General features: G+C 39.6%; 2 protein-coding genes across 7 annotated transcripts in view; one reads left to right on the forward strand and one right to left on the reverse strand.

Annotated features, from left to right (window-relative positions):
- Positions 1-16,266, forward strand: part of CTBS (chitobiase) — a 64,477-nt gene that overhangs the window by 38,486 nt on the left and 9,725 nt on the right. Inside the window, exons 1-4 of one of the 2 annotated variants that reach the window (XM_045368171.3) lie at positions 7,024-7,205; positions 10,705-10,843; positions 11,264-11,472; positions 15,670-15,841. In XM_045368171.3, the coding sequence (XP_045224106.2) occupies positions 7,038-7,205; positions 10,705-10,843; positions 11,264-11,472; positions 15,670-15,841 (688 nt within the window). In that variant the 5' untranslated portion in view covers positions 7,024-7,037. Of the gene's footprint in view, positions 1-7,023; positions 7,206-10,704; positions 10,844-11,263; positions 11,473-15,669; positions 15,842-16,266 lie in introns of those variants that run through there. The other variant, XM_074002996.1, reaches the window with a different exon arrangement.
- SPATA1 (spermatogenesis associated 1) overlaps positions 14,315-16,266 on the reverse strand; it is a 59,995-nt gene continuing 58,043 nt past the window's right edge. For 3 of the 5 annotated variants that reach the window (XR_012418244.1, XM_074002970.1, XM_005542881.5), the window contains one exon: positions 14,315-15,821. Coding sequence is in view for 2 of the 5 variants with exons in the window: in XM_074002978.1 (XP_073859079.1) it covers positions 15,783-15,821 (39 nt within the window). In the remaining 3 variants the exon portion in view is untranslated. The remainder of the gene's footprint in view (positions 15,822-16,266) is intronic. The other 2 variants (XM_074002978.1, XM_065519466.2) reach the window with 1 other exon arrangement.

Below are 16,266 nucleotides of genomic sequence, written 5' to 3' on the forward strand. Positions count from 1 at the left end.
TGTTTTTTCTTATCTTACAGAGCTCACTCTTAGACCACACTGACACCTCTACACTCTGCACTCACATCCCCATGTAGCAATTTCATTCAGCAGAAATGTTCTTACCCTCTTAGTGGCAGGTAGAGGGATAGGTGCTGGGGATAAAACTGCACGGAGATCATCTCTGCTCTCAAGCAGTGCACAGGCTAGTGGAGAAGACAGACAACATCATTGTTGTCCTTGATTATTCTTTCCTCCGACCCCCACATCTACCATATCAGCGAATCTTCCCAGCTGTTCCTACAGAAGATATCCTTTATCAGCCAACATATCCAGATGACAACTGCTGCCAGCCTTGTTTGAGCCACCTTGAAATCTCATGGGAACACTGAGAAATAATCAAAATATTTAACAACTGCTAATGGCACAGCATGATGCCAACCAACTGCATCCAGTCAGCAAATGCTGGCCATAAAGAATCCAGGCAGCCGGGCGCGGTGGCTCACGCCTGTAATCCCTGCACTTTGGGAGGCCGAGGCGGGCGGATCACGAGGTTAGGAGATCGAGACCATCCTGGCTAACACGGTGAAACCCCGTCTCTACTAAAATACAAAAAATTAGCCGGGCGCAGTGGCGGGTGCCTGTAGTCCCAGCTACTCGGGAGGCTGAGGCAGGAGAATGGTGCGAACCCGGGAGGCGGAGCTTGCAGTGAGCCGAGATCACGCCACTGCACTCCAGCCTGGGCGACAGAGTGAAGACTCCGCCTCAAAAAAAAAAAAAAAAAAAAAAAAGAATCCAGGCAACAGTACCAATATTTGCCAGCTAAATATTAGCCCTGCACCTGCACTCCAATAGCTTATCTGGTCTCTTCCACAAGCCTCTCTATAATCATCTTTCATACACCAGTCAGAGTGATCTTTTAAAAACGTAAATCAGATTAAGCTACTTCCCTGCTTAAAACCTTCCACAGGTTTTCTTCCCATTTCTCTCAGAAAAGAAAGAGATTAAAAAATTAAATAAATGATTAAAAATATATGTAGGTCTTCTTTAATGTCTTTCAGTAAGTTTTAGGATTTTCTCCATAAACATTTGCACGGATAGACATGTCATATTTGTCCCTAAGTTCCATATATATATTTAGCTATTATAAATGGTATCTTTTTAATATTATTTCTGTTTGTAGTGCAATTGATTTAAGTTGACTTAATATACAGTGACCTTGCTAAACTCTTATGTCTAGTAATTTATTAAGGATTCTTTTATCTTTTAGGTTTTCTATATAATTATTTTTATCTCTGGTGAAATAATAACTGTTTCTTTCTTTTCAATGCTTATGCCTTTTATTTCTTTCACTTGTGTTCACTGGTAAGTACAATACTGATTACAAGGTGATGATGAGCACCTTGTTCTTGATTTTAAGGGGAATGCTATTATGACATCCCCATTGAGTATGATGTTTACAAAATTATTTGAGTTCTTTTTCTGTTGTTCCTTCTATTCCCAATTTACTAAGAATGTTTTTGGTGAACCAATACTGAATTTTATCTAATGCTTTTTCTGCATTTGGGATACCATGTTTCTATGTGTAGCACATACATTCATTCATTTCCATGAAGCAGAGCTGCTGGTTCGTAGAGGATGTGTATCTTGAAGTTCAGTAAATAATGCCAAACTATTTTTCAAAATGATTATATTATTTTATACTCTACCATCAGCCATGTATAAAGTTTCTGTTGTTTCACATCCTTGTCAATAGCTGGTACTACCAGTCTTTTTAATTTTAGCCATTCCAGTGAGTATGTAGTGGTATCTAATTGTGGTTTTAGTTCACATTTCCCAGGTTACCAAGATTAAGCAGCTTTTCATATGTTTATTGAACATACAGATATCCTCTTTTGTAAAGTGTCTGTTCTGATTTCCTAGCCATTTTCCTCTAGATTGTTTACCTTTTTCTTTGAATTTATATGAGTTCTTTATATATTCTTCACCCCAGTCCATTGTTGGTTATATATTTTACAAATAATACCTTGTTCCCTACTGTGGCTTTTTACTCTCGTGTTTTTTGATAAATAGTTCTTAAATATTGAGTAGCCAGATGCATTGTTTTTTTCCCTTTGTAGTTAATAGTTTGTGGGCTTCATTTAAGGTTTTATTCTCTAGAGATCATGAAAATATTCTCTATATTATTTTCTAATAACTTTGTTGCTTTGCCTTTTACATTTAGGTCTAGAAATCACCTAGAGTTGTTTGTATATGGTGAGAGGGAGAGGTCAAGTTTCAGGTTTTTTCCATATTAATATCCAATTGTCACAACATTATCTTTTTTCTGCTGCTCTGCGGTGATTCCTTTGTCACTAATCAAGTGTATGTATACACATGGATCTATTGTGAGTTCTCTACTCTGTGCCATTGGTTCATTTGTTTATCCTTGCACGAATAGTGAGTGGAATTTATTACTTAATCTTTTTAAGTCTTGAGAACATGTAGAAGACTTCCCACTTTGTTCTTGAGCAGTGTCACAACTATTTTTATATTTTCTTATAAATTTTAGAATCAGCTTGTCGAATTCCACCAAAACTAAACAGCAAAAAGAAAAACAAAACAAAACAACAACCCTCCTCCTCCAACAAATATTTCATGTTTTATTTGCTTATATCTTCTAACATTTCAATAATGTTTTATACTTTATAAAACATATACTTTTCTATGTACAGGTCTTGCATTCTTGCACATATTTATTCCTGAATTTTTTATCTTTTATGTAGCTATTGTAAATTTGTTATTTGCTCTATGGCATGCTACCATGAATCAATGGATCAACTAGATGGACATACAGTGTTAGAATTGTGAATTTTTTTTTTTTTTTTTTTTTTTTTTGAGATGGAGTCTTGCTTTGTCACCCAGGCTGGAGTGCAGTGGCACGATCTCGGCTCACAGCAACCTCCACCTCCCGGGTTCAAGCAATTCTCCTGCATCAGCCTCCTGAGCAGCTGGGATTACAGGCATACACCACCACACCCAGCTAATTTTTGTATTTTTAGTAGAGACGGTTTCGCCGTATTGGCCAGGCTGGTCACGAACTCCTGACTTTGTGATCCACCCACCTCTGCCTCCCAAAGTGCTGGGATTACAGGCGTAAGCCACCACGTCCAGCCCACGTGAATGGTTTTAATAAAACATTTAATTAGATATGGTTAAATTGTCAAAAGCAAACATTTCTGCTTTGCTTAAAAATGTTATAACACAGGGTTGGGCACAGTGGCTCATGCCTGTAATCTCAGCACTTTGGGAGGCCAAGAGAGAAGGGCTCCTTGAGCACAGGAGTTCCAGACCAGCCTGAGCGACATAGCAAAACTGCGCCTCTACAAGAAAAGAAAAGAAAGAAAAGAAAAGGACAGAAAAGAAAAGAAAAGAAAAGAAAGCCAGGCATGGTGGCATGTGCCTGTTGTCCTAGCTACTCAGGAGGCTGAAGTGTGAGGATTGCTGGACCCCAGGAGATGGAGGCTGCTGTGAACTTGAACAAGTCACTGCACTCTAGCCTGGGTGACAGAGACCCTGTCTGGAAAAAAAAAAGTGGTAACACAAAACTTGCACATGAATGTTTATAGCAGCTTTATTCATAATTATCAAAACTTGAAAGCAATCAAGATGTCCTTCAGTAGGTGAATGGATGTTGACATCAGGGGTTTTCTGGACAAATCATATGCCCAGATCACCCTACAGTGAAATTCAAAGTTAAAAGCACCAGCTATCTACTTGGAGCTTCCTCTCTTTGTACTTTTTAATTTTTACTTTTAATCATGGACAGCAACCAAGAAAATTCCATCATGTAGAAGGAAGGGACCCAGACAACAGACAAAGGAATATGGAGGAAGCAGATGCTGCAGGAATGGATTAACTGCAGTATGCCCAAACAATAAAGTATTATTCAGTGCTAAAAAGAAATGAGCGATCAAGCCTGAAGGGACATGGAGGAACCATGAATGCATATTACTAAGTGAAGGAAGCCAATCTGAAAAGCTATATACTGTAAGATTCCAACTATGTGACATTTTGGTAAAAGCAAAACTATGGAGACAGTGTAAAAATCCTGGATGCCAGTGGTTAGCAAGGAGAGAGGAATGAATAGGTAGAGCACAGATAATTTTGAGGGCAGTGAAACTTTTCTGTATGATACTATAATGCTGGATATACATCATTATACATTTGTCACATCCATCGAATGTACAGCACCAATATAGAATTCAATACAAATATGTAGGCATTCCTCATTTGGGTAGTATGCAGAATAGAGTTCCTATAACAGGCCTAAGACTGCTATCTTTAGAAAGGCCTGCTTCCTAAAGGTTGGCCTGTAGGTGGATTTGGGAGCGTTCCTGCTGTTCCCTGAGTCTCTAAAGAGCTTCCATGGCAGACAACCCTTCACAAATGTTGTTACAACGTGATGCTTGTGCTTGGCTTCTTCCTGTCTTTTTCCTGTGCACCTTTTCCCTCTGCTGCTTTTGCTTCATATTCTTCTGCTGTAATAAATCTTAACTGTGAGTACAACTGAGTCCTATGAGTTCTTTTAGTGCATCACTGAACTGGGGGGTGATCTTAGGGATCCCCAACAGGTAGATATGTGTTTCCTTCTGCGTCACAGAATACAGTCTGATTCTATGAGGGAGAAAGAAGGCTGTTTTCCTTGAAAACTTGATTCAGTGCAACCATTCATATTAAAAACATACAGTTATATTTCAGTATCATAAGGGACTGGATCCAGGACTCCCAGATACCAAAATCCATGGATGCTCAAGTCCCTTACATAAAATGGCATAATCTATGCACATCCTCTTGTACTTTAAATAATCTCTAGATTAATTATAATAATATGATGTAATGCTATGTTGACAGTACTCTTACTGTATTTTTATTTGTATTTTTAAATTACTGTATTATTTGTTATTTTTAAATATTGTTATCTGACATTGGTTAAAACCATAGATGTGGAACCTCTGGTTATGGAGGTTCAATTGTACTCTTTTTTTTTTTTTTTGAGACAGGATCTTGTTTTGTCACCCAGGTTGGAGTGCAGTGGCATGATCATAGTTCACTTCAGCCTCAATCTCCTGGCTTCAAGCAATCCTCTCATCTCAGCCTCCCGAGCAGCTGGGACTACAAGCTTTTACACCACACTGGCACACAGGGCTAATTTTTTGCTTTTTATTTTTTGTAGAGACGGGGTCTATGTTCCCCATGCTCAAACTCCTGCCCTCAAGTGATCCTCCTGCCTTGGCCTGCCAAAGTTATGCGATTGCAGGTGTGAGCCACAGTGCCTGGCCCAGCTTTTCATTCTGAAACGCGTGTTCTTCAGTCCTGGAGCCTTGATAATTACTTATTTCTTTTCTTTTCTTTTTTTTTTTTTTTGAGACAGTCTCACTCTGTTGCTAAAGCTAAAGTGCAGTGGTGTGATCTCTGCAACCCCCACCTCCCAGGTTCAAGCGATTCTACTGCCTCAGCCTCCCAAGTAGCTGGGATTACAGGTGCCTGCAACCATGCCCAGATAATTTTTGTATTTTTAGTAGAGACGCGGTTTCACAATGTGGGCCAGGCTGGTCTCAAACTCCTGACCTCAAGTGATCCACCCACCTTGGCCTCCAAAGTGCTGGGATTACAGGCATGAACTACTGCACCCAGCCCAAATTACTTATTTCTTCTTATTTGTACTACGCTGCTTCTCAAGCACCCTTAAGAATTATTTATTTCATCCCCTCTGTACTGTGTTTTCCAATTTTCTTATCTTTCAGAGTTTTTGCTCTACGTTCTTCAATGTTATCTTCTACCAATAGTTTTTTCACTTTTTTATTTCCAATAACTTAAAAAAAAATCCCCTACCCCTTTTATCACACCCTGTTGTAGCTTCATCTTCTCTTATTTTTCTGGGGCTATTATGAGAATTTTTAAAAGTATTCTCCCTGCAGCATCTGCTTCCTCCATATTCCTTTGTCTGTTGTTTGGGCCCCTTCCTCTTCTACATTACTGAATTTTCTTGGTTGCTGTCCATGATTAAAAGTAAAAATTAAAAAGTACAAAGAGAGGAAGTTCCAAGTAGATAGCTGGTGCTTTTAACTTTGAATTTCACTGTAGGGTGATCTGGGTGTATGATTTGTCCAGAAACCCCCTGATGTCAGTATCTTTGCTCAGCCTCTTAGGTTAATCAGATTCTGATCAGCCTAGCGAGGGGTTTCAGTTTTCAGTAGGCATAAAGCCACTTATTCTCTGTTTTAGGTGGATTACCCAGTCAGCAGATAATTTATCCCCTCCACGGAATTCAGCCGGGGTGGGAGCCCGTGGGTGGGAAAGAGGGGCAGCTGCCCAGAGACATGAAGCCAGAAAAAGGATCTAGCGATCAGAGTCCTTGAGCAGCCTTCGACTAATCTCCCCCTTTTCCGATTTACCTCTCATACTCATACTTGTGCTCTCCAGCTTCCAACATTTTGTTGCTGTTATCTCTGTCTTTGTGTGTTTAGGTTGTTATTTGATTTTTAACAGGAGAGTAGACAAAATTAGATGCTTGAATTCAAACCACTATCTTAAGTAAGACCTGATATCCGTAAGTAAAAATTTTTGGTATTCCAGCTTTCTTTTGAGTAGCAAAATAAAAACTAAAAGTCTTTTGGCCACTCCAACCATGTTACTCAGTAGGCCCTTCCAAAAGACACCCACTTCTCCATTTTGGGGATCCCTTTGTACCTTCAGACTCCACAAGGAGTACTCGACCAACACGACAAAACGAGATGCAGACTATTGGGAGGACTATAAACGGTAGGGCTGATACCCATTTGAGTCCACGAACAGCCCTCTCGGCGCCGCAGACACTGGTTGTTCCCGGGGACGCTCCAGCAGCCACTGAACTTCACCCACCCGCAGCGCCCCGAGAAGCTCGACGCCCGACCTCCCACGCCCGCCCCGGAGCCCCGCCCCTCCCCATCCTTCCCCGCCCCTCCCTGCCCTGAGGCGCAGCAGGCCCCGCCCACCCAGGCGGTAGGAACACACTGCGGCCCCATTGACCTGCTGCCATGTCCCGACTGCAGCTTCGACCTTGGCGCCTCCTCTCTAGCCCGCCGCGCGGCATCCGGGGTCTAGCGCTGCTGGCGCTGATGGCGCTGTCGCTCGCGGCCGGGACCGACTGCCCATGCCCGGAGCCCGAGCTCTGCCGTCCGATTCGCCACCATCCAGATTTCGAGGTCAGCGCCTTCTTCTGCTCCTCTAGGTCTGGGCCTCAGGGCACGAAGAGAAGTTAGAGTAGAACCGAGCCCTAAGGAGAGGTGCCGTGGGCGCCGAAACCAACTTTGACCACTCGATGAGGGCCTTCCTGTTTACGGATCCTTCAATTTATAGATGAGGAAGCTCGGGCTCAGAGAAGTTGAGTAACTCCTCACAGGCCTCACAGCCTGTAAGTGCCTGCGTAGGCAGGCGAGTGTTCAAACCAGTTCTGTCTCCTAAGGCAAGCTCCTTTCATTCCCCTGCTGTGCCTCTGCCGAGGCACTCTGGTTGTAAAAAGCAAACAAGGTAGAATAATCCATTTCTCAGTTTCCAAGAGAATGAGGATTTCGTTTGAAAGAATCTCAGCACTCCAACAGTACATTAGAATGCAGAGTATTTTGCTTACCTTTAGTTTTCTATACCTGCTAGCCCTTTCCTTTAAAGTACCGCAAAACCACCCAAGAAGAGTGGTAAAAAATAGTTTTCAGTACATTTTCCTTCTATCCGCATAACAATTTATAACGCTTCTGGCAACTTTAATCAAACACTTTCTGGAGCAATATTAAAACCACCTGACTGCCCACTTCGATGACTGAAAGCAGGAATTGGATGACATCAGGAAGGTCCAAAGGTTTAATCCAAAGAACGATTCTTTTGTAGAAGTAGGCATGATTCCTAGTTCTTAGTCTATTAACCTGAGGCAGGGACACTTAGATGCCAGTAAAAAAGTGACATGACTTAGGAGAAGAAATAAAAATGGTGAAAGTGTTTACGAAGAACCTGCCTAGTGTGGAAACCTAACATCTTATTAAAAGAAAGATTTCAGACAAAGTAGGATAACCTTGTTTATTTGAGCGAAGAACAACTTATGAATCTGGTTTAAACCAGAAGGGATTCAGAGAGGTCTGCTTTAGTAGCATGGGTTTTTATAGGCTGAACAGGGAAGCAAAGGAAAATAATTACTTGGTTGGCTATGACTGTTTGCTTTATTTAGCTATGACTTGGTGAAGAATTCCTAGTTAGAGGTTAGTTGGCAGTTTCTGATAGGTTAAGCTTAAGTTTCTTTTCATTATTGACATTGGGCTGGAGTTTGCTTAAGCAGGAAATCCAAGGCAGTTGGAGCTGTTTCAGCATAATGGCCTCCCAATTAAAATGTTTTAAACAATCTGAGGCCCAGCGCGGTGGTAGAGGCAGTAAGGACAGTAGCTGTAAAAGTTAAACCAGACTTTTCTTAATTTTCTCAATCTCTTTTTGAGATTGAGAAGCACTTTGTGAGGCCAAGGTTGGTGCATCACTTGAGGTCAGGAATTTGAGAACAGTCTGGCCAACATGGTGAAACCCCGTCTCTAGCAAAAATACAAAATTTAGCTGGGCGTGGTGGTGGGCACGTGTAATCCAAGCTACTCAGGAGGCTGAAGCAGGAGAATCCGTTTGAACCTGGGAGGCAGAGCAGGAGGTGGAAGGTTGCAGCGAGCCAAGATCATGCCACTGCATTCCAGCCTGGGCGACAGCAAGATAATGTCTCAAAAAAAAAAAAAAAACCAAAAAAAACCCTGAAAGATTTATTGTAGTACCCAGTACTTAGTGGGTTAGGCAATAACTGTGGCACTTTGAAAACCAACTATTCAAAGAAGCAAAATTATGCTTATTTGTATGTTCATGGTAAATGGTCTTTACTGGCGTTTTCTGTGTTTTTCAAACACAAAAACTTGACTACATGGCATTTTCCCCATATATTTTCGATTAGTTCACCCAGCTTTTTTTTCTAAAGGATATCTATTATATCACAGGCTCTTAGTATTTTTTAAACAAATAGAATCCTAGTTATCAGAACTAAAATAGAAGTTTTGATAGAAATGTGATTCTGAAAACAATGGGCCACTTAATTTCACATTATGACGTTTTATTATTTCAGCGGGAAATTGCTTAGCAGAAAAGATGAGTTATGTGTAGTTAATTCTGAAAAGTTTTTTTAAAAAAAAGAGGTTGAGAAAATTAAGAAATGCCTGGTTTAACTTTTACAGCTACTATCCCCACTGCCTCTCCCTCATTCATTCCCCTCACAAGGACCCAGTGATCTCTTTTGTAATACAAATCCCCTGAATTAAAACTCTAATTGATTCCCACTGATCCCAAGATAAAATACAACATCTTCAGTGGTCTTGGAAGCCCTACTTAATCTTTCCGTACCGACCTTAAGGGTTTTATCCAGTATCCCATACTTGCAGGATTTCTGTGCTCTACCTACACTGACCTTTTTCAGTTCCAGAATCTCAGAATTCTCCTGAGGTGTGGCGACCTTTGGGCTTTCTTTTCCCTCAGTTGAGAATGCAGTCTTTTGTCCATAGATACATCTCTTCCATCATTCTGCTGATTTCAGCCCTCCACGAAAGCATGTAGTCCTCAGAAAAGTTTTCCTGCTCCATCTGGCTAGCAGGTCCCCTTTATATGCTGGCATGGCCCCCTGCAATCTCTACAGTCCTTAATACCGTTGTAATTAAGTAATTAACTCCTTAGTGGACTTGGTCTCTCTCATTAATCTTTATGTCCTTAGAGCCTAGCAAAATACTCTCCTTGTACCTTATTGGAAATTGAATAAATACTTGTCAATGAATTCACGCCTTGGAATAAAATAAAAATAATCAGTGAGGCTTTCATGCTTCTTGAATTAATTGTGGGAAGAAAATATCAGAGAAACACAACATGAGCTGCCTTAGAATTTGACCTAAGTACTATTCTAAGAAGCTAGCTTCACCAAACAAACAAACAGTAAATGTAGTATTTATGGCTCCATCCGCAGTAACTTGACTATTATCAAATTTCTCTCCTTTGATTACTCATTTGATTAGTCACAAAGTCCTGTCAATTTTGCCTCCTTAGGATCTTCCAGATCTGTTCACTTAACTCCACTGCTCCACAATTTTAGTTGAGGTCTCCATCATCTCTTACTTGGATTCCTCCAACAGCTTCCACATTCTGCCTCCACTTTTGGTCTCTCTTTAATCCATTTCCCACTGCAGCTGAAAATATTTTTCAAAAATGCATACCTTTTCCTTTTAAAAATGCTTTTATTCTTTCCCTTTACCTCAGGATAAACAAGGTAGTACTAACTTCTCAATAGAGCTTATGAAGCCTTTCATGATTTAACCCGTGCCTACCACTCTGGTCCTTCACTAATGCTCTCTCCCCAAATTCTAGACGTCGACCATACTAAATATTTAGTTACGCAACCACCACGCTGTCTCTGCCTCCAGGCCTTGGCACTTGGCACTATTCCTTCCTGGCCCATCCTTCCCCTCTTTCCCAGCCTGGCTAATTACTCCTGCCACCAATTATATTGGGACTCTTATGTCTTATTCACAATTGTACTCTCACTGCCACCATAGTGTTTGGTGTATGGTGGTGTTTGATGAATGGTATTTTGGATGGTCAGCATAATATTCTTGGTTTAAATGATGGTGCTTATCCTTGTTCTGGCAGGTCTTTGTGTTTGATGTTGGACAGAAAACTTGGAAATCTTATGACTGGTCACAGATTACAACTGTGGCAACATTTGGAAAATATGACTCAGAACTTATGTGCTACGCTCATTCAAAAGGAGCCAGAGTAGTATTTAAAGGTACGCTGTTACCAGATCTATGTGTCCAGCAATTGGGAAATTTATCTGTATCACTTGCTATAGTCCCGGCTTTCCAAAAACTTCCTTTTATGTTTATCTGTTTTTGTTAGGATCCTATAATCTAAGATACTGTGTAATTCATTTCACAAATGCAGATCTTTTAAAACAAATTAAACCACTGTATGGTTTTGAGCAAAATGTAACTGGCAAATTAGCATGATGACCACAATTTCTGCTTCTAACTTGAGAACAATTTTACTAATGATTTATAATGGTTATTTTGGAGATTGGTGAGTAATGGCTTTCTGTTACTTTGGTATATTCTTTCTCTATTTGGAAAACTTCAATTAGGGGCTTAGTCTTCCAAAATAATGAAATGTTTTTGCATACATGTTCAAAAGATATATACTTCTTCCACAGGAGACGTATCCTTAAAGGATATCATTGATCCTGCTTCCAGAGCATCCTGGATAGCTCAAAAAGTTAATTTGGCCAAAACACAATATATGGATGGAATTAATATCGATATAGAGCAAGAAGTTAATTGTTTATCACCTGAATACGATGCATTAACTGCTTTAGTCAAAGAAACTACAGACACTTTCCATCGTGAAATTGAGGGATCACAGGTAAAAATTCATTTATTCTTTGGAAACCTCATCTTTTCCATATCAGAATATACTAATGAGGGTAAAACTAATATAATCTTAGTTTTATAGTAATGCAATGGGAGTTTCAGCACTTATTTCTTAAAAAATTTTTCTGGAGCCTTTGATGTTCTTATTTAAGGAATTTTAAAGCACTATTCTCTGTTTACATCAAAATACAACACTGAGATTACCCCACTACTTGCCTTATAACACAGTTAGAAGTGTTAGACAATGGGAGAACAGAAATCAAGGGGGGCCTAACCAGCTTTTACCAGTGCAGGACAGAAACAACCCAGGAGTAGAGGTAATTCTGGAGAAGTGTATCACTTGCTCCACAGTCTCTGAATTACTTGCACCCAAGGCCCAGTAAAGCTTAAAGGACTAACTACACGGAACTGTGACAGCTATGACAATAGGCAGTGTGCTTCCCCACTGCCATAATGAACATGATTAGACCAGAAGGTAACAACACAAGAAATCTTGCCAGACAACAGGTGGGTAACAGAGGATAATGTGAACCCACATTAGTGATCCTCAAACCTAGCCACGTATCAAGATAACCACAGATCTTAAGAAAAAGTAAACGTGTTTACTTTTACACACACATGTGCACTTTGAACTTATTCCCAGAAATGATTTTTCAAAAGGGTTTGGGTAATCCCAGAGTCCACAGTTTTAAAAAAGTTTCATTGGTGATTATAGTTAAGAAGTAATAGTCTAGACAATGAGTTTTTTTGAAGACAGGGTGCAGCTCCTTGATATCTAACAGAATGCTTAAAAATTTATTCCAGTATAGAGCATTATGAGTATTATAAACCAGTGATTCCTGTCTCAGAATTACCTGAGAGTGCTTGTTTAAAATATCCTAAGTGTATTAGTTTGTTCTCACATTGCTATAAAGAAATACCTGAGGTTGGGCGCGGTGGCTCACGCCTTTAATCCCAGCACTTTGGGAGGCCGAGGCGGGCGGATTACGAGGTCAGGAGATCGAGACCATGGTGAAACCCTGTCTCTACTAAAAAAAAAATACAAAAAATTAGCTGGGCGTGGTGGCGGGCACCTGTAGTCCCAGCTACTCGGGAGACTGAGGCAGGAGAATGGCGTGAATCCGGGAGGCAGAGTTTGCAGTGAGCCGAGATTGCGCCACTGCACTCCAGCCTGGGTGACAGAGTGAGACTCCGTCTCAAAAAGAAAAAAAAAAAGAAATACCTGAGACTGGGTAATTTATAAAGACAGTAGGTTTAATTGGCTCACGGTTCTGCAGGCTATACAGGAAGCATAATGCTGACATCTGCTTGGCTTCTCGGAGGCCTCAGGAAAAGTTACAGTCACGGTGGAAGGCAAAGCGGGATCAGCACTTCAAATGGCCAGAGAAGGAGCAAGAGAGAGAGTGGGGAGGTGCCACACACTTTTAAACAATCAGATCTCGTGAGAACTCTATCACGTGAACAGCATTGGAGGGGGAAATCTGCCCCTGTAATCCAGTCACCTCCTACCAGGCCCTACTCCAACACTGGGGATTACAATTCAACATGAGGTTTGGGCGGGGACACAGATCCAAACCATATCACTGAGATTGACTCAGTAGGTCTGGGGTAGAGCTTAGAGAACTGTATTTTTGCAAAGTGTTGTAGGTGATTCTGGTAGAGTTGGTCATCATGAATTTGAGAATTACAGGTAAAATAATTTGAGAATTACTGGTAAAATAATAAGCAATATGAAGACTGACATTTCTATGGTTTTATGCAAATAGGGAAGATTTGTCAGTATGGAATTCAACTTGTCAGGAGAGTACAATGTAGATTAAGAATAGCAAATGCCTGGCATACAGGCCACCATACCCCTTCTCCTCCTCACACATTTTGGCTTCAGAAACTTTTCCTTCATTCTCTAGATAGTCATTACTAATAGGTTAGAATTGATGTGTGGAATATATGGGAAACAACCTATTTGACAATCCTGATTAAGCTGTAGTGAAAGAGCAGAGAGGAAGAGACTGAGCAAAATCCTTGCAGTAGGAATATCTCTTTCCATCTCTTGAGAGGTGAGGAGAACATTTTGGGCTACATGTCAAGTTCATGTTAGGTGACTTAGTGGGAGGGACAGTTACAAAGGTAGGCCAGATTGTGGAAGATCCAGAATGTCAGGCTGAGGACTGTGCATTTTATTCTGTGTGTAATGGGTTATGTGTGTAAAATAGTGTTTGGGAAGATTATTCTGTAGGAGTATGTAAAACTAGAAGAAGGAGGAAGACCAGTAAGGGCTACTAACAGAACAATACAATATCAAGGGATTTAGTTTGATTTGGATGATGACATAATCCTAAATCAGCAGGTGTACAATAAATACATATTAAATAAATTAATTAATGGAAAGGAAGGGGCAGAACAACTGTGAGAGGCCACCCAAAGGGAGACATGAGGTTAGATTTTGGAAGTAAGGGAAGAAAGAATCAGAAAGTGGCCCCAGAGTTTTTAAACTGGTAACCAACAAAAAATGACTAGAGAATCTAGAGGTGGAATTAGTTTTGGGGATAAGATAGTAACTTTAGTTTACAGAATTGTGGTCACAGAATTAAAGAGCTAGAAATAAATGCCTTGAAGAGTTCTTTCTATACCCAAAATTTTTATAGGTAGGAAAAATGCAGATGCTTTAAGTGACTTAGCAGTGATATAGACCTAATTATAACAGAGCTGACACTAGCACCCAAGTCTTTTGCTTTCTTGTCTAATATAATAATAGTACCTTCTCAAAAATATGAGATTAACTGTGAGAGAAAATGCTGGTGAAAATACTCTTACAAAATGGATTTGAAATTTACTTGCTTAGATGTAGTCATTTATTTTTCTCTATTACTATAATATACCTCTCATTTGGTAATAGGAGGCAGTAATAAAATAGGATCCAATATGTAAAAATTTTACTTCATAACTTATTTTGTTGGAAAACTATTGAGCAAAGCTTATAATTGTAAAGTGCTAATACTCAGGGAATTATAAAGATAACTTTGAAGAAGTCCTAAAAAGAGTTTTGCTAGAATAAATTGTTCAAAGTATAAAAATGTTACCTAAAGTATCTCAGTTTTTAAAATAATCAGTATTTATTGAGTGCCTAATTAAGGGGGGAAAACAACCTTTAATGAAGTTTTAGAACATTTGTACACATATAAAATAAGGCTAATTAATACTTCATTAAGGCAATAAACATAAAGAGACATATTCTTGTTGAAGGTTGGCTCACTATTCAAAATGAAAGATAAAGCTGGGTGCGGTGGCTCACGCCTGTAAGCACTTTGGGAGGCTGAGGCCGGCAGATCAGCTGAGGTCACGAGTTTGAGACCAGCCTGGGCAACGTGGCAAAACCCTGTCTCTACTAAAAATACAAAAAAATCAGCTGGGCGTGGTGGCACATGCCTGTAATCCCAGCTATTTGGGAGGCTGAGGCAGGAGAATTGCTTGAACCCAGGAGGCAGAGGTTGCAGTGAGCCGAGATCGCACCACTGCACTCCACCCTGGGCAACACAGCGAGACTCCATTTCAAAAAAGAAAAGAAAAAAAAAGAAAGATAATATATTACTCAACATTTATTTGAATATTTCCATAAAATAAGATAATTTAAATGATTTGTCAACATTTTGACTTGATTAATCTATACCTGTGGCCATAAGACACCATTATTGTCTAACTAATATTGGGCCAAACCTACCATATAAGGTGATTGTGAATCACGGGCTGAAACTTGCAACCCAATCAGGTTGTGCCAACAGGTGACATATTTAACCTGCATAATATTTTAAAAACTTTTGTATTTGAATTCTTTTAGTGTGCCTTTACTCTCTAATTGCTCAGGGGCATCACCATACCCTGTTGTCATTATACCTGCTTCTTTTAATCAGCTGAGGTACCAGCCTCGCGTTTGAAGACATTTTGAGTTTGAAGGCCATCTTCTATATAGTGTCCTGCTCCTGTATGTCCAAATATATGTCTGACTCAGTCAAGTGTAAGCAAAAAATATTTCTTAGAATGGTTCAAGTTCTCTGTGTGTCAAACCCTGCATTCATATACTGTAAGCTTTTTCCTTGTGTAGTATAAGGTAAAAATATATATAAGTTTAAAAATCTGACATAATATGCATATTTGATCATGTTACATAAAATAGTAAGATTTTTTTCCACAGGTAACCTTTGATGTAGCTTGGTCTCCAAAGAACATAGACAGAAGATGCTATAATTATACTGGAATCGCAGATGCTTGTGACTTCCTCTTTGTGATGTCTTATGATGAACAAAGTCAGATCTGGTCAGAATGTATTGCAGCAGCCAATGCTCCCTATAATCAGACATTAACTGGTAAGACTCTAAACATGATCATTTATTAATAATATTAGTAATATTCTAGAAATTAAAATATTAAGTTGTTTTCAGTATTTCTAAGTTATTTGTATATGTTTTTCAATTGTAAAGCTTGCTTCAAACATTTAAAAATCACTTAATTGAAAACTTTAAAGTTTACAAAAAGTTTTAAAGTTTTGATTTTCACTTAATTCTTCCAACAATCTTGTGGTATAGGTATATTTCTAGATGAGATAAAAAGAATTAACCGCTCATGATTGCATAACTATTAAGTATTATATAGTTGGGGCTTAATCAGGTATTCTCATTTCTGGTCCAATATTCTTGTCATGAAATCACATGTTTATCTAGAATTTGACAGGATATTTTTGTTGAAATAACCAGTGTTACATAATAGCAAAGATAGTTATGGTTGGGTACCT

Source organism: Macaca fascicularis, chromosome 1 (assembly GCF_037993035.2).
Source record: "Macaca fascicularis isolate 582-1 chromosome 1, T2T-MFA8v1.1".
NCBI lineage: Eukaryota > Metazoa > Chordata > Mammalia > Primates > Cercopithecidae > Macaca > Macaca fascicularis.